Genomic DNA, 26,606 nt, shown 5'->3' on the forward strand with positions numbered 1-26,606 from the left:
ACTACAAGAAACAAACTATACTTGAGTAACTAGCTTTCTAGAAAATGTAAAAATCATTTGAAGTCTATTCAAATAGTAAAAATGGAAACCATCTAAAGCTCTATACTGATCCAAAAGAACTGTTTTATAAATGAATCAACTGATTTTTTAAAAAAAGTATATATTATTCATGAGCAGCTATTATATCAAGACTCTTGTCATATACATTTTTTTAATGAGATCTCTAATAGAAAAAAAAAAAAGAAACTTACATATCTATCAGCAGTAAGTCAGGTACCTAGGGCATAATCGAGAAGCCAGTTGGATCTTAGGCAAAAAAAGGTGAAGTAAACAAGAGCTCTGAGAGTAGTTTATATGTGATCGATAAACCCTACAATATGTATAGGGTGATTGTGGCTGCAACTCTGTCCTTGGAATCCTGGATCTGATCCACAGAAGTCATGGCATTAACCCAATAAACTTCTCTGTTAATATATTCCTCCTTCAGGAAACATAAGGCCTTAACCCTTTAAGGATCAATATTATTTTTCCCTGAGGATCTTTAAATAATGATCAAATGATTGATCATGAAAATTTCAGGAGTTAAAGAACATTTTTTTTTTTTTACTATTGTACCTTTTAAAACATCTGTCATTTTTTTTTTTTTTTAATAACAGGACCTACCTCTCTTGGCTGGTGTGAGGATCAAAAGATTTTGTGAAGCTCAAAGCACACGCCTGGCACATTTTATGTGTTTAATAAATGTTTATTTTTTTTTCCTTTCTTCTCTCTTTTCTCTGTTTACTTGATTCATATTCAGGACATATATGTCGATGTCCTTTGCCTTCACATTCTTTTCAATTTCTATGGCCTGTATCTTTGCTATACCTCAATTAATCACAGAGATAATCACACCTTAAGATCTCATCATTGTTCAAAACCATTCCACTGATTTGCCTATCTCCATAACTCTGAACTCAAATTTTACCCCATTTATTTGCAGCCTCCTGTCCTTAAATGTTTCCTTCTGTGTAACTTTTCCTAACCCCTCTTTCACACCTCCCTATAATGTCCTGTCCCTCCTTCTATCCATTTGAGAATGGATATTCTCAAAATCTCTTTCTGAGATTTGCCACCCCACCTTCCACAACCTAGGCAGACTAAGTTCCTTGTACTTTTGAACTACTGAACACTGCTGGAGAAAGGCATATCATTGTACTAACTAGATTGATGTTATATTTTCTCAAGTGACCTCTCATTTCTTGTACTTTTTCCATGCTCTTTATTCCCTTAGAAAGTGTTCTAAAGCTTCTCTTCTTTCTTCAAGCCTTCAATGCCTCCTCTAACTGTCTTGCAGCAGATGCCCTTATGTATCCCTTTATTAAGAGAGAATATTAACTCTAAGCCCCTTCTCACTCCTACTCTCACCTTTTTTTTCTTTTTTTTTCCTAACTGAAAGGAAGTGATAATCTTTCTCCTTACAGAACCAATCCCTGTACATGAGTACTGAATTCTGTGTCTTTACATGTCTTCCAGGAACTTAGCTCATCCATTTTTGTTTCTCCCTCTTTTCAAATTCTCCTTTATTACATTATATGTTAAAATATATTATTATTATGTTTGTTTTTACATTATATTCATATTAAATATTTTTCCCATCCCTTCCCCAGTAACAAATATGTTAAAAAAAGAAAAATGTATATAATAAAATCAAAGAATTATTATCAAGCATTCTTTTAATTCCCTGCCACCTCCCTCCATTCATTGGGGGGGAAAAGGATAGTGAAAAAGAAACATAGGATTCATAGATCACATAAGCACCATTCATTACCTGTCATCTCTCTTTACAGAAAGCAAATAATCAGATCTCAACCCTTCTTCAAAACACACACACACACACACACACACACACACACACACACACACAAGTCCCTCAATCTGTCATCCACTGCTTCTTCACTTTCACTAATACATCTAACAAACCACCATCAGCCATAGTCTCCAGCACCTTACTACCTACTCACTTATCTATCCAATTTCACATTTCATGTCTCTACTGAAACTACTCTCATTATTATATTATTATCTCTTGAATGCTTTCTGTCCTGAGACCTATTTGATTCTCAATTTTAATCAAGAATCATTATCCTGGTTTTATGTCATGAACCAAATCAGTAATCTATAGACCCTTTCTCAAAATCATATTTTTGATAATTGAAGGAAATATTACCTTTTAGTTACATGTTTATTAGTGTAAATAACAATATTTTTTTTCCTCAGACAAGTTCATGGGATCTCTGAAATCTATCTGTGGAACCCTGGCAAAGTACTTCCAATTGAATTTCTTTGGATATCTCATCAGCACTAATAAGTTAAATATCTTATCTTCCTAAGTACACTGTTCCCAAATCACTATATCTAGCACTAATTTCCCTGCTGAACTTAAATTACCTGTCACCAACTTCCTGAATGTAAGCGTCTCAAACTCAACACACTCAATTTAGAACCCCATATATTTTGCTACAAATATGTCCCTCTGCCAAACCCCTATTTTATTGAGGGCATCACTATATTCTTTTAGATGGAAATAAATTGTTTCCAACCAAACCAGACAGCTTGCTACTCCATATACTCAATATTTCATATTCTGCCTATGGACATGTGCACTGATTACAATGATACCTCAGTACTTGCCATCAATTGATTACAAAAGGCATAAATGTTGGAATCCTTACAAAGAGCTAATTTAGCATGGTACTTAGCAAATCCTCTAGCTCACTAATGTATTTAAGTACTCATTGGAGTTCACACATTTGGGAGATTTCAGGGTTTAGTATGAGATATCTGAATTCACACCTCCCTTGAAGCTCTTAGGGCCAGAGAACACTGGGAGAAACCCATAATCCCACTCTCTCAGAGGAGATCATATATAAGAAGCAGGCTCTCTTGGGAAGTTCAGCTGAACTAGATTGAGAGGGGAGCATCAAGTGAGTTCAGCCAGAAGCCCTCTCTCAGAGGCAAGAAAGATTCATTCCAACTTTCCCACCTTTGCGCTGGCTGGAGGCTGAAGAAAGCAGAGGCAGAAGCACAGGATAAAGCTGCAAGAGCTCTTAGAACCAAGGAGAGAGAGAGGCCTCTAAGAAAACTAAACTTTTATTGTCTCCAATAAAAGATCAGAACTTTTAGCACCTAACTGCATTTGGGTGATTATTACTTTTAACTGAAACTAAGGCTGCCTCCAGAAAACCTCCCTGAGAAACCTGCTCCCAGAAAGAACAATCTTATATTTTAAAGAAGAAAAACATCACACATAAAGAATAGCGAAAATGATGAGTACCAAAGACATTGTTCCCATGAGAAGTATATTTCCCATCTCCAACCTAATGATTCTTCCCTCCATCAGTTCCCCAAAGGGCTTTTTATCCAGTCTGCTATCGGCCTCTGCTTTATAGGGGAGTTTACCCCATTCATATTTATGGTTAAAATGACTAATTCTGTATTTCCTGCTATCTTGTTAACCCCAGATTATGCTTTTTTTCTTTCCTTTTCCCCTTACCCCCCTTCCCAGTATTAAATTTATGAGTACCACTTGCGTCTTGCAGCCCTCCCTCTTTAGGATCTCTCTCCCTACTCTTAGAATCCCTCCCTTTTCCATAAACTTTTTCCTTACAATTTCTGTATTCCCTTCTATTTAGCCTACTCTTTCCCTTTTCACTTTTCCCCTCCTACATTCTGTAAACCGAATAGGTTTAATATTTTCTCTTTGAGCCAATTCTGATGAGAGAAAGATTCACACTATGTTCATCCCCCTCTCTTCTTTCCCTCAAATATAAAAGGTTTCCTTTGCCTCTTCATGAGATGTAGTACCTCTACTTTTTCCTTTTCTGATACAATTTCCTTTCCACCTCTAGATCCTTTTTCATATTGTAACAGTAACACCAAATTATACATGTATTTTTTATGTATACTCATAACAGAAATATAGTTCTCAAGAGCTATACCTTTTTACCTTTTGATGCTTCTCTTGAGTCCTATATTTGGAGGTCAAACTTTTTGTATAGTTCTGGTTTTTTTGTCAGAAACAAATGAAATTCACCATTCTTCATTGAATGTCCAAATGCTCAGTTTGGCTGGGTAAGTTATTTTTGACTGCATATCAAGTTCCTTAGCTTTTCAGAATGTCAGATTCCAGGGCCTTTGATCCTTTAATGTGGATGCTGCTAGATCCTGAGTAATCCTTATTGTGGCACCTCTGTATTTGAATTGTTTTTGTTTTTGTTTTCTGGCTGCTTGTGTATTTTTAGCTTGATCTGATAGTTCTGGAATTTAGCCACAATATTTCTTGGAGTTTTGATTTTAGGATCTCTTTCAGTAGGTGATTGATGAATTCTTTCAATGTCTATTTTACCTTCTGTTTCTATAACATCTGGGGAGTTCTCTTTGATGATTTCCTGAAAAATAGTGTCTAGGCTCTTTTTTTCTATATGATTTTCAGGGACTCCAATAATTTTTAGATTATCTCTCCAAGATCTATTTTCCAGGTCTGTTGTTTTCCCAAGTAGATATTTAACATTTTTTTCTATTTTTTTCTTTTCTTTTCTTTTCTTTTTTTTTTTTTTTTGGTTTTGCTTGACTGATTCTTAGTGTTTCCTCAAGTCATTCATTTCCATTTGTTCAATTCTGATTTTTAATGAATTATTTTCTTCATTTACTTTTTTAAAATTTCTTTTTGTAATTGTCCAATTAAGTTTTTAAATGAGTGGTTTTGTTCTATGGAATTTTTTTTCCATTTCACCAATTTCATTTTTAAGGAGTTATTTTCTGTTTCCAATTCACTAATTCTGTTTTTCAGGAAGTTGATTTCTTTATCCACTCTATCTTTTACTGAGTTACATGTCTTATCCAGACCCTCTTGCAAAACTTCCCTTTCCTTTCCCCATTTTTCTTCAAGCTCTTTTTAAAGAGCCTTTTTAATTTCTTCTATAAGAGCCTTGTGTGATGGGTACCATGTTATGTTACCTTTGGTACTCTACCTGGGGACAATCTTCTTTTAGTCTCCCCAGGATTTGAAGTCTGTTCTCTGTCAGTATAGAAGCTATCTATAGTTAGAGCCCACTTTGCCTTTTTACTCATTTTAAAAGAAACAAAAACAAAAAAAGCTGCAGTCTACTTTTGGTGCAATGTGGGTTTACCAAGCTTCCTCAACAGGAAGTAGCAGTAAAGCAGCAGTGGGACAGCAGTGGCTACACTAGGATTAGCATCTGTGTAACAATGTGCACTGAGATCATGCTGAGTCCCTCCTGATGCTGCGTGAGTGTGGCCAGGTCCCAAGAAACTTTAGCGCTTTGGAGTTATAGTCTTTACCCTTTGTGTTTATAACTTCTCTGCTGATCTACTGGCTTGCTTCCAGGGCAGAGTAGCTGACACTGTGATAAAGTTCTCCTCAAAAATTTTCAGCCTGCAAAGACCACATCCCATACCCCTCCAGTCTGCTCAGTATGAGCTGTTTCCCATACTTTCACTGCCTAAATGCCTGATTCTGCACCTGGACTAGCCCTATTCTGTCCTCATGCATGAGCAAAAACAGACCTTTTCTGGTAAATTTCAACATTATCTTCTGTTGGTAATGTATTGTTCTCCCAATATTCATGGGTTTTGACAGTCAAGTACTAATTCCAAGGCTGATTTTCATTAAAAAACAGTTTTAGGGTAAAGGAGAGTTCAGAAACACACGCATTTCCTCTCTGCCATTTTACCAATTCCCCAAAGGGACAAGTGGGGCTTCCAGCTGTAGAGAAACAAACCAGCCTATCCAGGTTCATCTCTTTATGACCCAATTCAGTTTTTGAGAGGAACCATGACTTTTATACTCTTTCCCCACTCCCCATGCCATCCAGTCTTCCTTAGGAAGGGAGGTCTTGGATATGGAGGCTAAAGCTATGGTCTCATATCCTTCATTGTCCAGGGTTGGGGGCTGCCAGGAGTCATGGGTCCTCTATAGCCTGGACTTTTGATGCCATTGCTGTTTGTGCCACTCCAGCTGCTCCTGATGTTTCTCTTTCTACTGAGGGCACCAGACCCTCTGTGCCACTTCCAGTACTTGTATTTTGAGAGTTGGGAGTTGCTTCCCTATCCTCTGGCAGGAACTGTCCCATGAACTGCCTGCCAACAGGCCCAACCTCAATATCATGTGCTCCAACTTGACAGTCCTGTGTGCTGCCACCTTTGTTGGAGAGTTGCTCCCCACAGCCCAAAGGCAATAGCAGTGGTGGCTGGAGCTAAGCAGTAAGCCTGGTCAAATCTACTGCTCAATTAAAACAACTACCAAGTGTCATGAGTGCTGAGAAAGCATCAATCACTGAAGCATATTTTTTCCTTCATTGAAATGCATCAAATATCAAATTCAATGAGTTTCAAAGCCTTATGCTTTGAAAGTACCACATCTATTATCTTATTTTAAACTCAACTCTGGAATCACCTCGGCCATGAGTTTTTTTCTTTCCTTCTAGTTCTTAGGGCTTTCTCTTTATATGCATTGGAGATCAAATTTTAAGTCATTTTCATATTTTGTAGATATCAGGACTTTCCTTGTCATTTATGATCTTAATGTTCTAATAGGTAATTGGTGCAATCCCAGATCACTTAAAAGAAAAACACCCACACGTGTGATACCAGCAGTTTTCTACTGAGACAGGAAAAGGCATGAACATTCCATGTTGACCTCTTTTTCTTTGCATTAGAATTATCTGCTTCTTTCAATCCAGCTAACTGAAGCATAGCTCCTTTTTTTTCTTGTAATGTCTAGAGGCATCAAGCTGGTACAGTGGGTAGAGTGTCTGGCCAACCATCAGGAAGACTCATCTTTCTGATTTCAAATCTGGCTTCAAACTAGCTGTATCATCCTGGGAAAGTCATTTAATTTTGTTTGCCTCAGCTTTCTCATCTCTAAGATGAGTCCAAGAAGAAAATGGCAAACCACTCCAGTCGGTATCTTTACCAAGAAAACCTCAAATGGAGTCATAAATAGTCAGACGTGACTGAAATGAATGAACAACAATTAGAGGTGAAAGATTTATTCCATTCATTCACAGCAGAGGCACACCATAATAAACTGGGGAAAGAAGGTCCTGAGATCCTCTTTTTCCTTCCCTCAGATCCTGTGGCTTTGAGAAAGGAGCTTGGGGTTTTGGCCTTGCTTTGTTCATCCTTTATAGCTACAGATGCAGGGAGTGGAATCTATGATAAAAGGGCTCAGCCAGGAGGATCTAGAAGCCCAGGACTTTAGGTCAGATGTGCAATCAGTCCATCAGGAAAGGCCTGAGAAGCCAGAATTGGAGGGGTGGGGTGGGGTGCACTTGGAACCTGATAGGATTAATGTTTTGAAGGAAATTAGTTAAGATAAAAGCACCCTTTCTCTTTCTCATCTTTAACATCTTTATCTATTGGCTCTTTCCTTGCTGTCTACAAACACTTCCAGGACATTCCTGGTACTTAAAACTTCACTTGACCTTACATATCTAAAATCTATCATCTTTTATTTCACTTCCCTTTCACAGCTATACTTCTATAAAAGGGAAATCTAAAAATGAAAATTGTGGGAGGGGATTCAAGAAAACAGGTACATTGTTATAACTTTAGTAGAGCCATGAATTGATCCAGCCATTCTACAAAGCTACTAAGAGCTAACTACCAAAAATCACTAAATTGTGCATTTTTTTCTTGATCCAGTCATACAAATGACTACTTTGTCTATCCCTAAAGAAGTCCAAGAAAGAGGGAAAGGAAACACATGTATTATATATTGTAGTTTTATATATATGCATATATGTATATATATATATGTATATATATGTATATATATACACACACATATCTTTATGTGTATATATGTGTTCATACATATATATTAAGTTTATATGTATATGTATGTTTGTGTTTGTGTATATATTTATATATACATATTCTTTTTGCAATAAATTACAAACTAATAATAATGAATAGCATTCAGACTATTTTATAGTTTGTATTTTGTAGATAATAATATTTATTATATATTATCAAATTTATATTTATCATATATTATATAAAAATAAAATATTTTTTATGTTACCAAATAATATTTGATCATCAAAAAAAGTCCCAAACGTGGTTCTTTTCAACATTGAGGTGACTCAGGCCAATTCCAATAAACTTGTGATGGAGAGCACCATCTATATCCAGAAAGAGAACTATGGGAAATGAATATGGATCATTACAGACTATTTTTTTCCTTTTATGTTGTTATTTGCTTGCTTTTTTCCTTTCTCTTTTTTTTTTTCTTTTTGATCTGATTTTTCTTGTTCAGCATGATAAATGTGTATATGGAAAAATTGCACGTATTTAGCATATATTAGATTACTTGAGAGGGTGAAGGAAGGGAGGGAGAAAAACTTAGAGCACAAGGTTTTGCAAGAGTGAATGTTGAAAACTATCTGCATCTATTTTGAAAATAAAAAGCTTTTATTAAAAAAATTAAAAAGTAAAAATTCCTGAGAGGTAGTTGCTATTATTTTCCCCACTTTACAGATGAGGAAACTGAAGTAAAGAAGTTAAGTGCTTTACCCAGGGCTATATAACGAGTAAGTGTTAAGAGTTCAGATTTGATCAGATATTACTGATTTCAGATGCAACATTCTATCCCACATAGCATCTAGATACCTTTGAGGAATTATCTGTTCATTGGGGATGTCTGAAAAAATTATGGTAGATGAATATAATGGAATATTATTATACAGCAAGAAATGATAAAAGAAAAAGATTCAGAGAAACCTCTGAAGACTGGGCAAGGGTGGGATTTGCTCAAACAGCTGCATTTATTTCAAGCTTCAGATAGTCTTTTCTTTTTGTTACACTCCTAATGATTATATACTGGCAAATTTTTTGCTGATCTGAGTTGGTAATGATTGATATTTATCAAGAGAACCATATTATTTCATTTTTATCTTCTAAAATGAAGTTTAAAATTAACTTAAAAAGGATCCTTTGTTGTTAGTTGGGGTAATGAACAAGACACAAAAAGGTAACTTGAAGCCTTTGGGTTATATGCACAAAATCTGAAGGAGAGGGAAAATACTCATTTTGATTTGAAATTGATTGGAATTGGAAAATTCCCAAAGCATAGAACTAATATCAATCACTTTTTTTTTTTTACTATACCCTAGATATGGCTCCACTAAAAGGCAACAATTATAGAAAATATTTACCACAAGATGACAAATAGCATCAAGGAATATCTAAAACTGAAATTTATCAAAATATAGTTACTGCTCCTATCATTCTAGAGTCTAATAAGAATGCACAACACACACACACACACACACACACACACACACACACACATTCTTCCTTTTCTTTGCTTGATTTTCACTAAACCCAGAGAGAAAATCATTTCCCAATTAGCTTCTGCAGTTAGGGGACTGATGAAAGAAAGGCTCCCTCTACCAAGATTCACAAGTGAAGGTGGTAATGGAGATACTGATAATATGAATTGAAGAAGTAATGGCAAAGAGTTTCACATTATCTAGGATAGTAAAATACACACAAAAGTGACTTGTAAACAACAGATTGCATTCATATACGAATAGATGACATCCTTATAATAAACCAGAGTTCATTACTCAGAGAGGGATAGAAAAAATAATGTGAGAAGAAAAATCAAAGTAGCTCTGTGGTTTGATGCCAAGGTTCTAATATATTGCATTTATTAGTGGCAACATAAACATTCTGCAGGAGGGAAGAAGAGATATAATGAACTCTACAACCCATAGAATTTTCATGGTGCTCATATAACAAGGACTGAAATATACACACTGTATCATTTCAACTGTGAGAAAACAGGTGTCAGGACATACTCAGCACACTGGAAAACAAACAGAACTTGGTCTGCTATATGACATTGAGATATCACTTTAAAAGGCTATGTCTGGAGCCTATGTTTCCTTTAAACTACTAGAGGACATAAATCTCAGAAGCCAGATCATCCACATGGTACAAGTGGAGGCGAACATGAGAACTTGAAAGGTCACTACACAAAAGCGGCCTGCTAATAAGCTTGCCTTTCTATTTAAATGGTAGGATTATGGAGAAAGAATGGAAGTAAAAGAACAATTTGATCATCTATTATTTATATAAATTGCTAAATCAAATTCAGTATACAGGGGAAAACAAGATTTGGTGCTTTTTTTAGGCAAAGACAATAACAAATAAACTCTGTTAATGCTTTTTCTTCTGAAATATTTGACTATTAAAAACAGAAACTTTATTATATCTGGAAAACCACACATGTAGGTATCAGGAAAATCCAGAGTAAAATCATCATACAGTAGTATAAATTTGACCATATTACAAATAGCCCATTTTATGGCCACATGATAAATTGCACATGTTATAAAAGCAGAAAAATGGAAGGGAAAAATGTACCTGTGAATAATATGATAAAATTCTATTTCAAAAACAAAATTTAGGATAAGTTTATTTTATAAAGGTCATATAGCTATGGTCAATAAGAAACTGATTTACATTCATAAGAACAAGAGAAGTGATGGAAGTAAATGAACAGGCAGTTTTCAAAAAAAATCTAAACTATCAACAACTATATAAAAAAATCTAGTACATAATAACTAGAGAAATTCATGGCTATCAAATGACAAATAGGACAAAAGATAAAAACAGCAAAAATCATTGGGAATATGGGAAAGCAGAAGCTTTAATTTGCTTCAATTAGTCTCCAAAGCAATGTAGAACCATGTTCTACAAATTACTAAAATATACATAGCTATTGGCCCAGCTATACTACTACTAGTATGGTGAAAGAGATCAAAGAAAAAAGAAATGAGCTATAAAAATGTGTATGTCTACTTATATAATCACACACATAAATTTGTGTGTATGTATATGTGTGTATATACAATAGTATTGAGAATGGAATAGAATATTATTTTGCAATAAGAAATTTTTTAAATGAGTACTTTTAGAGTAAACTGGAAAGATCTTTATGAATAGATGCAGATCAAAGCAAGTAGAAGTTGGAGAACAATTAACATGACAGCCTTATAAACAAAATCAGCTTTGAAAAACTTCTAGTTAAGCAATGATAAATCATGAGTCCAGAAAATTGAAAAAGAAATATAATATTCATATTCTGCTAATGAAGATAAAGACTTTAAAATCAGAAAGAAAAATGTTTAGGGGACAGAGTTGATGCAGGGATTTATTTCCACAGATTAAACATTTTAATGAGGGTTTTATTTGAAGGATGGTTTTCTTCAATTTTGGGGATCCAATTAGAGGTACAGATAATTGAAATTCTGCAAATGAGAACTATATTAAAAGAGACACGTCTCTATTTCAAAAGGAAAACAAAAGAATTAATATTTTTCTAACATTAGCAAAAGCTAGATTAAAACTGGGTAGGTATACCCACTGGAGAAAAAAAGAAAAAAAATCTATAATTGCTTACCTATTCTGATTTGGAGACTATAAAAAGTCCATTCTAATAAGAATTAACCTTGAAATGTCAATTTTGGAGAACAATGGAAAGATTCTCAATACATACATTTAAATCCTCACCAAATAATTTCTTCTTTCACAACAGGAATTTAACTATGCATTTGTCTATTTACTGCTTTAGAATTTATAAAGTGGTTTCCTCACAACAAACCTATGAACTAAATGCATATCCTAATAAAAATGACAGAATATTTTATATATTATTTTATTTATTTATACATCAATTACTTTTTAAATTTTATTTATGGCTTTATTTTACTTTACTTTCTATATGAATCACAAAATTAAAGAGTTCCCATTACATTTTAATCTGGTATGTGATACATTGCGGGATTTTTCACACTATGGGTTTGGTATCTCTGATGTAAATCATGGATAAAAATGTTAAATTGTTGAGAGCCAAGCATAGATTCCTAAGAATTATTCCAAAGAATCTCGGATTCCTAAGGAACTTCATTAGAGACAATCTGCAAAGTTGATATGGCATTATTAATGATTATTCTGTGAATTTAGTCTCTGAACCAGTATTGAATCAATCTAACTATACTATCACTTTACCAAATACATCTATCTTTTCCACAAGAATACGATTAGCTAGCTTTATCCAATACTTTGCTAAAATTTAAGAAATAATATCATTCCTCACATCTACAGTCTTAATAGCCTAATCAAAAAAGGAAATAAGGTTAATCTGTCATGACTTTTTTTCATTAACTAAGAAATAGATTTCCCCAACAAGAAAGCAAGTAGCTTATAAAAAAAAATAAAAACATCCAAAAGCTATCAGAAATATTATAGGATTTGATATTGATCTGAATGAAGACATAGCATTGAAATTATTATGCAATTTGGAGTAGATCTGATATGCCAGGGACATGACATTGCAGGTCATAGATACCCATTATAAAGTGTGTATTAATGTTTAAACTTCTTTTAAGTGCTATGTTCTCTTAGCATTAATGTGAAATTCCTATAATGAATGACTACAAGTAAGAGGGGCATAGATCACTTTATGTAGAGGATATTCTGTAGCACAGACCACACCTGACACACATACATCAGATTATGATATTTCATCCATTTGACTGTCAAAGGAAAGACACTTAAGAGCACTGATATCTAAAAGATTGAAGAGGTTTCAGAACATAACCTCTTATCATTCCTCACATGCTCATCCCCCAATACCACAGGCAGTGAATTAGACCTTCAGGATTCCTGCACTTACTTTAAGATAGCATTGGTGTAGAACACTAGTCACTACATACAATAGATAGACTATTTTATCATTATTATAGTCACTGAAAAAGATATATCCTCGGTGTTTGAGCATCAAGGTACAAATGAGCAGATTTTTATAAAACACATATATTATATATGTTTATTTCACTTAAGAGACAGGTAGGTGGTACAGTAGGAACATTGAACCTGAAGTCAATTCAAATGCAGCCTCAGACACCCCTATCTGCCATATAAAATGGGAATGATAACATCTGCTTCCCAGGGTTATTATCTGGATAAAATTAAAGTCTTCTGCATAAGCATTAGCTACTGTTATTTCTTTACTCACATTATACAAAAGAATATTAAGATATGGTTTTCTGATAACTATAGATACCCTCAAATGACAATTACAATGAAGTTTTTAGGAAGTCAAGGTAATGGATGGCTACTGGAAATATTATTCTTTAACTTCGTTTAAAATTAAAGGATGAAAAGATGCAGGAAAGATCCTCATTATTTTCTCTATTCTCCTTTGGGCCTTTTCTCTTGAACAGACTAAAAAGATTTGGCATAGAACAAAATTACATTATTTCCCTCTTTGTAATCTGCCATTGTGTAAAGTGTAAAGACTTTAGCAATGATAATGTCTTTATTTGTCCCTATTACTTGATGCAATGTAACTATTTTTAAAATTAAATTAATTTTGTTACATTTTACTTTCTGAACTGTCTCCTTCCCTACTCACCAAGAGAAGTCCACCATTTGATATAATACACATATACATATGTATGTAAAATCATTCTATACAAATTTCTATTCACCAGTTATTTCTTTGGAGGTAGATAGCAACTCCCTTCATAATTCCTTTGTAGCTGATTTGAGTATTTATTATACTCAGAATAGCTTAGTCATCCACAGTTATTCTTCAAACAATATTTATGTTAACTATATACAATGATCTTTTGGTTCTAATCATTTCACTTTTCATTATTTAATGAAAGATTTTCTATGTTTTTCTAAAATCAAGCTCATTATTTCTTATAGTAGAGTAATATTCCATCCCAATCATATATCACAATTTTTTTTAGCCATTCCCCAATTAATGGGTATTCCCTCCATTTCCACTTCTTTGCCACCACAAAGAAAGATGCTATAAGTAATTTAGAATATACAGATTCTTTTCCTTTGTCCCTGGTACCTTGAGAAATAGGCTTAATCGTAATAATATAAGTCACTATTAATGTACAAAATAGGAATCAGTTATTTTGTAGCTTCCATCTGTTGAGATTGCTACTGGGATAAGGTTAGGGGGAGCTGGAGGGAAGCAGGCTTGAAGCGACAGAATAAACTCACTAGTTCTTAATTCACTTTGCAGAAAATAACCCTTCTAGCCAAAAAGCAGCAGACCACACACATCATTTCAAACAACATGAGGGAAAAGGATAATTAACAATTGAACTGGTGAAATGAGCTGAAAATGTCCTCCTTGCTGGCCTGACAGGTTTATTTGTTCAGTTGTTTTGTTTTTCATTTTTAAAGAGCAAGGTACAAAATATATTCCAGCTGCCATTTGGGTGTCCTGCTTTAAGCTATTTTAAATGGCAGTGATATTTTGTTAAGCCCTCAGGAGGTCATAGGTCAACTGTTTCTTTTGCTTTGAACTGTTTTGCAAAAATCTCACTTTATTGAGGCTAGAACTTGTGCCTATAATTATAGATAAGGAAACCTGTGGTTTCTATAATATATAGCTAGTTTAACTCAGTAATATTTTTTAGTTCATCATCTTTGCTGATAATTTTGAAAATTTTCTTTTCTACACAAAGATTTCTATAATGCTAACATGTGGATTTTGTGACAGAGCCCAATCCTGGATATGAGTCACTGCCTAGCAGTTTGTCCCAAAGGACATTCTGGCAAGGGAAGAACCATTTCTCATCCAAGAAGGGCAGCCCTAGCCCAGGTACCACTAAGTTCTACACTAGTAACCAAAGGGACCTGTCCCCTTACAAAACATGGTCAACACCTCACTCATAGTTTGTTTCTGATGAATCTATGATGACTTTTTGTAATCATTTTTTTAGCTATTCTCCAAGAATCTCTTTATTGATCTGTTCTAGATTTCCCAGGAATTGAAATCAATTATACTGCTCTATAGTTTGAAGACTTCTTCACCCTTTTTTTTTTTTTTTTTGAACACTAGCACATTTATCTTTCCCCAATTTTGTAATATTTCTCTTTTTCTTCATGGTCTTTGAAACACTATGTACACTGACTCAGCAATTATACCAGACAGTTCTTTCATTGTCTAAGAATTCAATTATCTATTTAGACTCCCTGAATTAATCCAGGACAACTAAGTTCTCTATTAAACTAGTTCCATATTTAGGTTGCTTATCAAGTGCTTTCATTAGGAGCTGAAGATAAAGTAGAAACACTAAGAAAAGACAGCATTATTACTCTACTAAATCAACTGAAAAGTTACAACATGCCTAATAAGAATATCTTGAGGTTGTCAACAAAAAGATTTCTAGAAGCTATTAATGTTCTATTGCCATGTGTACTATCTAAACATTAATTCATTCTTACTTATAGCAGTAGGTTGGGGAGCAAGTCACAGACTCTTGGGAGAATAGAATATAGCATGTTTTTTTTATACAACATTAGTAAATATCCACTTCTAAAAGCTAAGTTTCATGGACTTAATTAGTGATTGATCTGTATTAACTGATAATCATGGAGGAAACATACCAGTGGAAACTCAAATTGAAAATATTTAAAAGAAACTTCAACTCCAAAAAAATTTTGTAGAAAAAATACACATTCGACCTCTGGGAACCAACTTGCCAGTGCTAATTAAAGCTTAAAATTTTAAATTAAAATTTAAAATTCCAATAGATTTGGAATGCAAAATGCTAATCACACCCAAAGAGAGAATTGTGGAGACTTAATATGAATCAAAACAAAGTATTTTCACCTTTTTGTTTGTTTTCTTTCTTGTATTTTTTCTTGCACAACATGACAAACATGGAAATTGTATTACATATATTTAACCTATATTAGATTGCTTGCTGTTTGGGGGAAAGAGAAGTAAGGAAGGAGGGGAAAAATTTACAACACAAGACTTTACAAAAATGAATGTTGACAACTATTTTATGTGTATTTGAAAAAATAAAACACTTTTGAAAAAAGTAACCTCAGAGCTTGAGCTAAAAATAAAATAATACCAAAGAAACAAATGGAGAAAAAAATTAATCATCAAAATAATAATATAAATATGTTAGAAAATCGAATCAAATAAAAAGAAGTAACTGGATAAGAAAACAAATCCCAATACTCTATTTTATGCAATTAACATACCTCAAAAGTAAAGACATTTATAAATATTTGCATGTATTTTCTAAAAAGAAAAATTCACAATTTAATGAAGATCAGTGGAGAAGCTATAATATTCTTAAAGGAACCACAAACAAAAAGTTGACAAAAGCACTGAATATGACTTCATCAAATACCCTGAAACCTAAATTCCTTAAAGAAAATTGAATTTAATTACAAAACAATATAGATAATAACACAGTAATTGTGTAATATTCATGACCCAGAACTGGAAAAATCTAAAAAAATAACCAATAAGGAAAATGTAGAATGGTATGAGTTTTTAAAGAATTTGAAGTTGAAAGACTTACAAAATCTTCTAAATGGAAACATTAAACAATGAATACATTTCTTATCACCATATGGTACTTTTATAAAAGCAGAGGATAAAGTAGAGCACCGAAAAATTAAAAAGAAGAAATGATAAACATATCCTTTGTATACAATATAATAAAAATAATAATAATATAATAATAACATGAAAAAGAAGTCTTAAGAGAAAAATTAATAATGTCATCTTTGATAATAATCAAATAATGAGTCATAGAAATAATAACTATCATGAGAAATAGGCCAGAATTTCTGAGAATAGCAATGTAGCATGATGGAAAGTGTAGTAACTCTGGTGCCAAAGAATTCTATTCAAATTCCATTCTGATGATTTTTTCATGGATTGGCTCATTCATCATCTGCCCTATGCCCAGAAATTAACTTGATAGGAAGAATGCCTAATATAAGCCATTGAACTTGAGTCTACTCTCCCAGGAACATATGTGAATACATAGAGGAGGCAATGTACCCTGGTTGAGGTGAATTTTTAAAATGTCTTTCCTTACTATAGTTTCTGTTCTGTGCTTTCTTCTGAACTTTCTTTTCTTCTATGTTAATTTTTTTTTAAATGACCCTCTTTTTGGCATGTCTACTGCAATCACTCTCCTCAGCCCATACCTCAATTCATGATCAATGAACTTCAATGAACAGCAACAACAACAAAAACTAAAGACCAATAATATTGATTAATATCAATCTAACAAATCTTTAATGCTGTAGTTAAAAGAAAGACATTGAAATTTATCTAACAGGTAGTGACATGGTCAGACTTATACTTTGGAAAAATAACTTTGGCAACTGAATAAAAGATGGACTAAGTAGGGAAGAGGCTTGTTGTAAGAGAATCAATCCTATAGCTATTAAAATAGTCCAGGCAAAAGCAAACAGGGACAGAACCAAAGTGTTGGCTAGGTGAACAAAGAAAAGGTGAAATAGACAAGAGATATTATTAATAGTGAAAAATGGTCAGATGCAAGAAATGGATGTTATGAAGATGGAAATGACAAAATCTTACAACCATTTATTATATATAGTAAGTGAAAATGAAGTGTCAAGAATTATAATAAGATTGATATCACTGATAACTAAGACTATGGTAGTGTTTTCAATAATAATGGAAAAGTTTGGAAGTAGGAAGTATTTGGAGAAACATAATGAGTTGTGTTTTGAAAATGTTGAGTTTGACATGTCTATAGGATATACAGTTCAAGATTTATATAAGGCAGTTAGTGATATAGGACTGTATCGCTCAGGAGAGACTAAGGCTGGATATATAGCACTGAAAAGCAAAACATGAAAATTGGTAATCTTATGCCATAGGGATCCAAAATTTTTTTTACCAGTCAGACCATTTTCTATGATATAATTGTAATTATTTGAATATTACTATCTGGTGATTTTCTGGACCATTTATTAAGTATAGAGACTAATATGAATAGTAAAGATTATAGTACATATAGAACACTAGTACACAGGAATTCACACAAGCCACACAGAGAACTTGTAAATATATCACCTGATTTGAAGGATAAATACATTAAGGATATTTTTAAAGATGCTATTGAAAATATAGGTGCAGTGACGTTGGACTGATCAATGATGATTCAGTCTTTAAAGCATACGTGATATACTCTGTTTAATAACCACACAAATGGAGGCTTTGTGAGATCTCTTTTAGAAGTGCAGGATGGGGAAGAATTTTTATTCTCCAATATGGAACACGGTATTCTCTTTCTGTTGGCTTAATGCATGAAATGGATCGTGATAAAAATCCTTATAATTTTGTCTGCTGAGCCAGAACTAAATATGCAAACAAAATGCTTAAATGGAAAATAGTTCTCTATCCCTCTACTCTGCTAGCTTTCAGCTATAAACTTCCACATGGAAAAGTTGCTTCAGGTTCTGGTTCTGGTTCTCTTTGTATGTATCTCTCTGTGTGTCTGTCTGTCTGTCTCCCTTTCTTTCTCCATCTCCTTGTGCCTGTGAATACATAGTATTATATATATACATACCATACATATATACATGAATAGATACCATTTTTGTTTACTGTCTCTGTTGACTATGGAGCTTCAAAAAGCTGCAAGTTACCACAAATCTGTCCAATGAAATGCATGACAGAATTTGCCAAAAGCCATACCTGATGAGGTAGGTGGTTCCAAGGAATTGTCTGTTTGACCAAACCTAGCAATATTTAGCTAACAACTGAGAAATCATATTCTAAATGCAATGGATTGGCTCATTCATCATCTGCACTATGCCCAGAAATTAACTTGATAGGAAGAATGCCTAATATTAGCCATTGAACTTGAGTCTACTCTCCTAGGAACATATGTGAATACATAGAGGAGGCAATGTACCCTGGTTGAGGTGAATTTTTTAAATGTCTTTCCTTACTATAGTTTCTGCTCTGTGCTTTCTTCTGAACTTTCTTTTCTTCTATGTGAATTTTTTTTTTTTAATGACCCTCTTTTTGGCATGTCTACTTGCAATCACTCTCCTCAGCCCACACCTCAACTAAATCTCAGGTTCAAGGGGGGAAAAAAAACTTTTAACAAATAAGAACAGTCAAACAAAATGAAGATACATAGTAACCACAGACCCAAATTGTACATTCCTTTCTGTCCCTTAATTTTGACATCTTTCTATCAGGAGATAGATAATATGTTTCATAACAACTTCATCAACAATCAGTTTTCTCTAAAAAAGCAGGATATCAAATAATCCCACAAAAATGGTATTTCTATTTAGCAACAGAAAAAATCCAGGAAGTAATAATAGGAGAAAAAGGCCTTTTCAAAATAACTCTACAATGCATAAAATATTGGGGAGTCAATCAACAAAGATACACTCAGGATCTATACTGAAGAAATTATAAAATACTCTTTAAATTTAAAAAAAAAAAGTATTTGGATGGCTAATCAATGCCCATGGCTGAACCAAACAAATATTATTTAAATTACCTAAATTAATTTAAAATTTTAGTGTTATCCCAATCACTATCATGGGGATATTTTACGGAACTAGACAAATTAACAAATACACTTTAAAAAACAAAGATGCTATAATTATAAGAAAAAGGAATAAAGAAAAAATGTTTTGGGAATAGAAGTTCCAAAGTTAACATTATGATTTAATAGCAGTTATCAAAATTATCTAAAACAAGTTTAAAACTTTAAAACTATATTATTTCAGCTTATACTTTGGCTAGGGAAGAAGCAAAAACTATTTACTTCAATAACAATGTTCAATTAACCTGAAAATATGTATTACTTAGGGAAGAATTCCCATTTTTATGAGAATTATTGAGAAAAATTAGAAAAAATTGACAGAAATCAAATCTATACTAAAATCTGACATATAACACAATAATCTCAGATAGATATGAGACCTGATATGAAAAACATATGATTTTTTTTAATTTGAAGAGAACCAAATCTAAAAGCTTTCACAGGGAGAATTCATAATCAAACATAAGATATATCATCTCAATTATATGACATTGAAAAGTTTTTACATTAAAAAAACAACATAATTAGGAGAAGAAAGGAACTGTTCAATTAGGGTGAAAAATTTTGCATAAAATATTTCTGTTAAAGGTTAGATATCAAAGATATGTAAGAAAGTAACACAAATATATAGGAATTAAAACTATTTCCTAATGAAAGAGAAATCCAAAGAGATAAACAGTTCTCAAAAAAAAAAATTGCAAAGTATTAATCACCATATCAAAGACCTTTTCCAATCACTAACAAAAAGAGAAATTTTATTGAAACAACTCTGAGTTTTCATTTCAATTCTCAGGAAACTGCTAAAAATGAATAATAAGTGTTAGAAAATTTGTGGTAAGAAAGGTACACTAATATGATAGTGGAATAGTAAATTGGTCAAACATCCAATTTAGAATCATGTTAAGAAAGGGACTACTCATGCAGCAGAGAACCAGAAAACAATTTACAAAGAAGTAAAGAATGGGCATTCATGAATATAATTTCTTCTAATAATATATATATATATATATATATATATATATATATATATATATATATATATATACACACACACACACACACACACACACACACACACACACACACACACACACACTATCTTGATCTGGTAATTTGTTGTTATATTTGAATCCTTCCTCATGTTCTGCTGGGCACATGACAATGTTCTCTTTTGTTTTGCTTTATTTTTTTTTTTCTGTTTTTCTTATTCTTTTTACAAACTACAAAAAGAAAGAAAGGGACTACAATATCTATAGTCTTTTACCCAGAAGTTCTGCTTCAGAAATGTTCCTGATAAAAGTAAGATCTTGTATACACCAAAATATTCACAGAACATCATGTCAGAGCAAAGAACTAGAAGCAAAGGAAATGCACAAAACAGCTAAACAAATAACAATGTATCAATGTAATATAATATTATCACACTAAAAAAAATATGAGTAATTCGGTGTAGCATGAGAAAACATATTAATTGTAGCGTGAACAATATACATGAGTAAAAATGACCTAATTGGAAAAATAATAATGAAAAATAAAAATTGAATACTGTGAAATTCTGAAGATGAACTCATATTTAAAGTAATGATGGATTCCATAGGTGTAGAATACTGCAGTTAATGGCATAAGTACTTTTTGTCCATCAATTTTGTTGAACCATGGTTTTTCTCCTTTTTTCTATTTTTCATTACAAAAGCTACTTTTTGAGAAGTACTGAGAAATGCCAGTGATGTAAAACAAAAGATAAAAACAGTTTTTAAAGAAATAAGCCAGGATGAAAATTTTTGCTTTTTCCTTGAATATCTTGCATTTTTCACATAGGAGAATGCATGATTGAGTATTTCGAGACATTTTAATGTCTTGATATCATAAGTTTTTTTTTTTAAATTGTTTCCTAATCAGAGAAATATACACAACAACAAACAAACAAACAAACAAAAACTTATCAATTCACATACTTTGCAAAGCCAATGAAGTCTTCATGGTTGGTGTTAATATAGGATACCTGGATGTCAATCAGCAATAATACCTAAAAGTCAAAGAAGAACAGAAAAATTTTTGAACTCAGAACTTCATGAAGGGCAATCTTTTAAATGCTCCAGAAACTCAAAAATCAACAATGAACTTTCAAATCCCTTAATACAAATAACTAACTATTGGAGAAATCACTATACAAATTTTATTTTATTTTATTTCCTTAAACCAACTCAGAACCAATATATGATTATCTTGAAAGAGGGTCAATTAGGGAACTTGGGCACTCCACTGGTAAATGTAATGTAAAGTAAATGTAAAGAACGTCCCCTAACAGATATAGTGTCCCATGTGTGGCTTATTTTTGGAAGGACGTGAATGAGAGTTGGTCAGAATGGTCTGGAATGTTTAGGGTGCAATCAGGATCTTAGAAAGAAATGCCCAAATGAATCAAATCATAGCAGTAACTGTCAAATTAGCACAAAAGGAGTTTGCATAAAGATAATAGTATTATAATTTGTAGGATAAGTATTAGAAGTGTTTTCTTATCTACAATCTGAAGAGAAGCTATTTTAATGAGAACAAGAAGATAGCAATTCACTGCAGAAGCCTATATGTTAAAAAAAAAAAAAATCCATTCAGGAAAAAAAGTCCAACACCAAGAAGATCAATGAATGAGCAAGTTTCCTTTATGCCCAAAAGATAATCTAGTAGCTGAAAACAGATTGCTACTATCAATTACTTCAAAGCTCTCTAATTAACAACTGTTAAGTAAATAAACTTAAATGGAGAAGAGAACTAACTAAAGGGCCTACTGGGAATCATTAAGGGCCTTCTTCCCCTCCGCATCATGAACCTTTTCTCTGTGATCCAAGTATAAAGGAGTTTATTCATTAATCTTACAACTCACAAGGGCATAATTGCTTAAAGGTAACTCCCAAACAGATCATTACTTAGTATAATAAGTATCTGCTGATTGATTTATAGCTAAGTGACAACACCACTAAAGTTCATGAACCAATGAGTGTATGTATATGTGAACATGCAGGTATGTGTACGGATACCTATAGTCATGCATATATGCAAACATAAGTATGTGTTTTTGTACATACCACACATATGTGAGTATATGTACCCATGTGTATTTATATCTTCCTACACATATACTCATTGGTACATGAATTTCAGCCGTGTTCCCAATCAGTTATATATCAATCACAGGATATTTGTTACATTAAGTAGCGATTTTTAAGCAATTACTTTGTGATCATGTATACATATGATATAGCTATATAGATATATGCATGTACCTAAATCATATAAATGCATATATAAATATATGTTTACATATATTAACCTAAAATTTCAAATTTCGAATCATAATTTAAAATCCAAACTGTTCTTCCCAGAGATCCAGAATATTCCTGAGCTGAGAATATGCAACCATGGGGAAACAACACATTCAAGAGGAAATGAAATGGAAGTCAGGTTATCAGTTAATTTTAAGGAGAGAGAGGATTTACTCCCAAGGCATCACAAATCAAAGCTTTTCTCATGGAGAGAATCCTAAGAAATGGGAAGAGGTGTATGTAACAAGTTGGGAAGAAAGCAAGAAACCATCAGTTTTAAAAGAAAAAGTACCTCAGGTCTCTTACAAAGGCGCATAAAGGATCTATAATTTTTGTATTCCTGTACTAAAATTGTGCGACCATTAAAAATATAACATTTAAATCACTCTCCTGTTTCTTGTGCTCATGTCATGAATATCTCAAATGTTCATAGACATTAACATGAATCAAAAGGTAGATAAAAACAAATAGAAAAAGTATAATTATTTCATCTTCATGTTCTAGGTAATTTCACATCTAGCTTCATCTCAGGAAAATGAGAAGATATATGTTTAGGAGGAAAGGAAGATAGAACACCTTCCTGATTTTTGATATTTTCTATGAGTTATACGTTGTATTTTCTCATTGTAAAAATGTTATATCTACAATTTATGAAGTTTTCTGAGATTCAGATAATATTAAGGAATTTGGTCACAGTATCAGAAACAGAATCTAACTCATGTCTTCCTTACTCTTGTCTATTCTTCTAACTTTTATGTAAAATTTCCTTTTATTTGAAGTAGATCATGCAGAATAAAGTGATTTCTCTTGAAACAGAAATAATAAGCTCCAGACTGTTCTTTAGTATTTGAAATATCCAAACTAACATAGCACACAGAATGTGTCCATATTTTAATTATAAAAAATTTACTTTTTGAAGAAAAATACTCCTAATATTATCTTAGAATTTTTACCATCCAAATCCATCAAGTCACAGCTAGATAATGCTAGGGCAAAGGCCTGAGAAATACACACATACACACACATGCGTGCACAGAAATGATATTCATCAAGCCAAGAGAGTTACTGCAGACCATATTGCAAAGAATATTTCCCCCTCTTGTGAGCTGCTGTGCAAAGTTTTTTAAAAAATGAGGAACTATTAAGAGTGAAAATAAAATTTTGACAATTTCCATTTTGAATGGTAATGATAAATGATACTGATACTGGAAAGTCTCAGATCCAGAGTTAACTGTGTTCTATAGAGAGACACATCAGCAAAGTAGAAATAGCAGTGCACAAGTTCTTGCTTACGCTCATTAACTATATTTCTCTAATAGTTCCTTATTAGCTAACAGGTCACTGAAACTTTCATAGCTTCAGTTCCCTTATCTGTAAAACTGTGATGATATGTATTACTTCTGACCTCATAAAGATGTTGTATAAAAACCATATAAACATTTCACAATCTAGATTATAGGCAGATAGAGAGATTAGCTGGATAGATTTATGGCATTTTTAATTATCTTCCTTTCCTCACCATTTCTCTACTTTGATTTTCTCTTTCCTCCTATTTCTTTATTCTTCTTTCCATCTCAATTCTTTTCTTACTTTTCTTTCTATGCACAGCTTAAAATCAGGATGCTTACATACCAGATAATACTATAGACATTTAGAACTAAAAGAGATCTTAAAGATGTTTTACTACAATTCTCTTATTTTATGGATGAGGAAACTGAGACAAACAGAACTGAATGATTTGCCCAGGGTCACATAACTACTAAGTGTCTGAGGCCAGCTTGAATTTAGGAACATGAATCCTCCTGATTCCAAGTCCAGCTCTCTATATAAGGCACCACCTAACTGCCTTTTTAATAATTTTCTCTGAAAAGAAAAATCCAATATTAGATTTTGTTGTTTTTTTTAAGTTTTAAGTGGCCCTTGATTAATTATTTTCTCTAATATCAGTGGCCTCACAAAAAGTACACTCCTCAGTGAGATATTAGCAATTATAGGATTATCAAACTCTCCTAATTCTAAAGTTAACTGGTATACTAAGTCACAATGATTTCCTAAAATGTTTAAAACATTTTAAAGGAAAAAATGTGTGAATTATTGCCTAGAATTTCTCCTAAAGAAACATATCTGCTTTATCTATTATTTCCCTACCCATCAACTTAAAATTTATTTCTTACCTGGTCTTTAGTCTTTCCTTCTCTTTCACGAATGTGGTTAGCAACAATCCGTTCTGTTTCTTCACAAAGTCTTGGAAAGTTTGCAAGCTATTTTAAAAAATGAATAAAAACAAATTATTTTAAAACACGATACAAAAAGAAATATGGAGGTATTGCATTGTCTTCTTTACTGAAATTTAGGAATCTTCTTTTTATTTTTTAGAGCATTAAAGATCCATACTTTTGACCCAGAAGTCCTACTGCTAGACATATACCTTCAAGGGGATCAAAGATGTAACAAACGATCCCAACTGCACCAAAATATTCATTATAGTAGCAAAAAGATGGAAACAAAATACATGTTTATTAATTGGGGAAGAACTAAACAAACTGAGGTTTATGAAAACCCCATGGAAATAACAGAATGTCACAATATTATTTAAATAGAAGTTGAAAAATCATATGTAATTAACATTAAGAGAAGCTTGGAAAGATGGATACAAAATGAAATAAGTACAACAACAAAACAAAATGTAAACAATTATGATATAAAAGAAAAAAAGAACCAAATAAAAAATTTAAACAATTATTACATAAATATAATGGCCAAAGTGAGCCCCAGAGTACAGAAAACTCTGCCTCTCTCCTGTTGATGCAAAGGCTGAGGTTTATATATATATATATATATATATATATATATATATATATATATATATATATAGGTAATGTTTGATAGACTGGGAGGCAGAACTGGTATACTAAATACCATAGCTGACCTAATCATTTTTCTCTTTCTTTTAAAATTTTTGTAACTGCAAATGATTTGTTGGAAGGAAGGATATAGTTGGAAATGAATGTGATATAAAAACAAAAAGTACCAAGAAAAAGCATTTATTTTAATTTAAAAATACATTATCAAAAAGATAAAGTAATACATAGTCCAAAGCTATTATTATCACTGAAGAATAATATTTTTAAAAAACAGCAAGTAAAATAAACATAATAGCTATGTGGGGAAGTAAAATTAACAACTTCAAATAACAAAAAAAAAAAATTTAAAAGATTGTAGAATAAACATTTGACAAATATTGATGAAAACATTTTACTGTCATATCTTTTTCATTAGAAAGCATGAAAAGATTTCTTCTCAGGCAAAGCAAAGCAAAGAGTTTTTACAATTTTCCAGATAATTCAAACCAATCACATATTCATCTGAATGTGGGTCAAGTAGTCTTGAATGATTTTGCTGCTGTTAAGAATTCTTTCTCTCTTTTTTTAGTAGAACTCTCTACAAAACCAGAAAAAATGAACATCCATTGAGTGACTATTTCAAATACTATGGCAGATGCTAGAAATACTAAAATAAATGAAACAGTTTCTGTCCTTAAGAAATTAAAAGTCTGTAGGGGGGAAATAATATGTACACAGATAAATATGTCCCATATAAAGAAAAAGTAAGGGCTGGTAAAGATTGTAAAAGCTGAAGGATCAGAAAAGACCTCTTATAGGAGGCGATATTTAGCTGAGCTTTAGGGTGTCTTAGAAGGGTCCTAGGACAGACTAAGTACATTCCAGGAATATCAGAAGAAATGCCATATGTATGGAGCAGCAGGCAGGCAAATTTGACAAGCACCAAAAATAATAAAGTTGGAAATAATAGTTTGTAAGAATGT

At 32.5% G+C, this 26,606-nt stretch overlaps 1 protein-coding gene across 3 annotated transcripts in view; it reads right to left on the reverse strand.

Moving 5' to 3' along the window:
- The window catches only part of DNM3 (dynamin 3), a 581,691-nt gene that overhangs the window by 363,419 nt on the left and 191,666 nt on the right, over window positions 1–26,606 (reverse strand). For all 3 annotated transcript variants that reach the window (XM_051998949.1, XM_051998948.1, XM_051998947.1), the window contains exons 11-12: window positions 24,955–25,041; window positions 21,416–21,486 (exon numbers count right to left, since the gene is read on the reverse strand). In XM_051998949.1, the coding sequence (XP_051854909.1) occupies window positions 21,416–21,486; window positions 24,955–25,041 (158 nt within the window). The remainder of the gene's footprint in view (window positions 1–21,415; window positions 21,487–24,954; window positions 25,042–26,606) is intronic.

Source organism: Antechinus flavipes, chromosome 4 (assembly GCF_016432865.1).
Source record: "Antechinus flavipes isolate AdamAnt ecotype Samford, QLD, Australia chromosome 4, AdamAnt_v2, whole genome shotgun sequence".
NCBI classification, from domain to species: domain Eukaryota; kingdom Metazoa; phylum Chordata; class Mammalia; order Dasyuromorphia; family Dasyuridae; genus Antechinus; species Antechinus flavipes.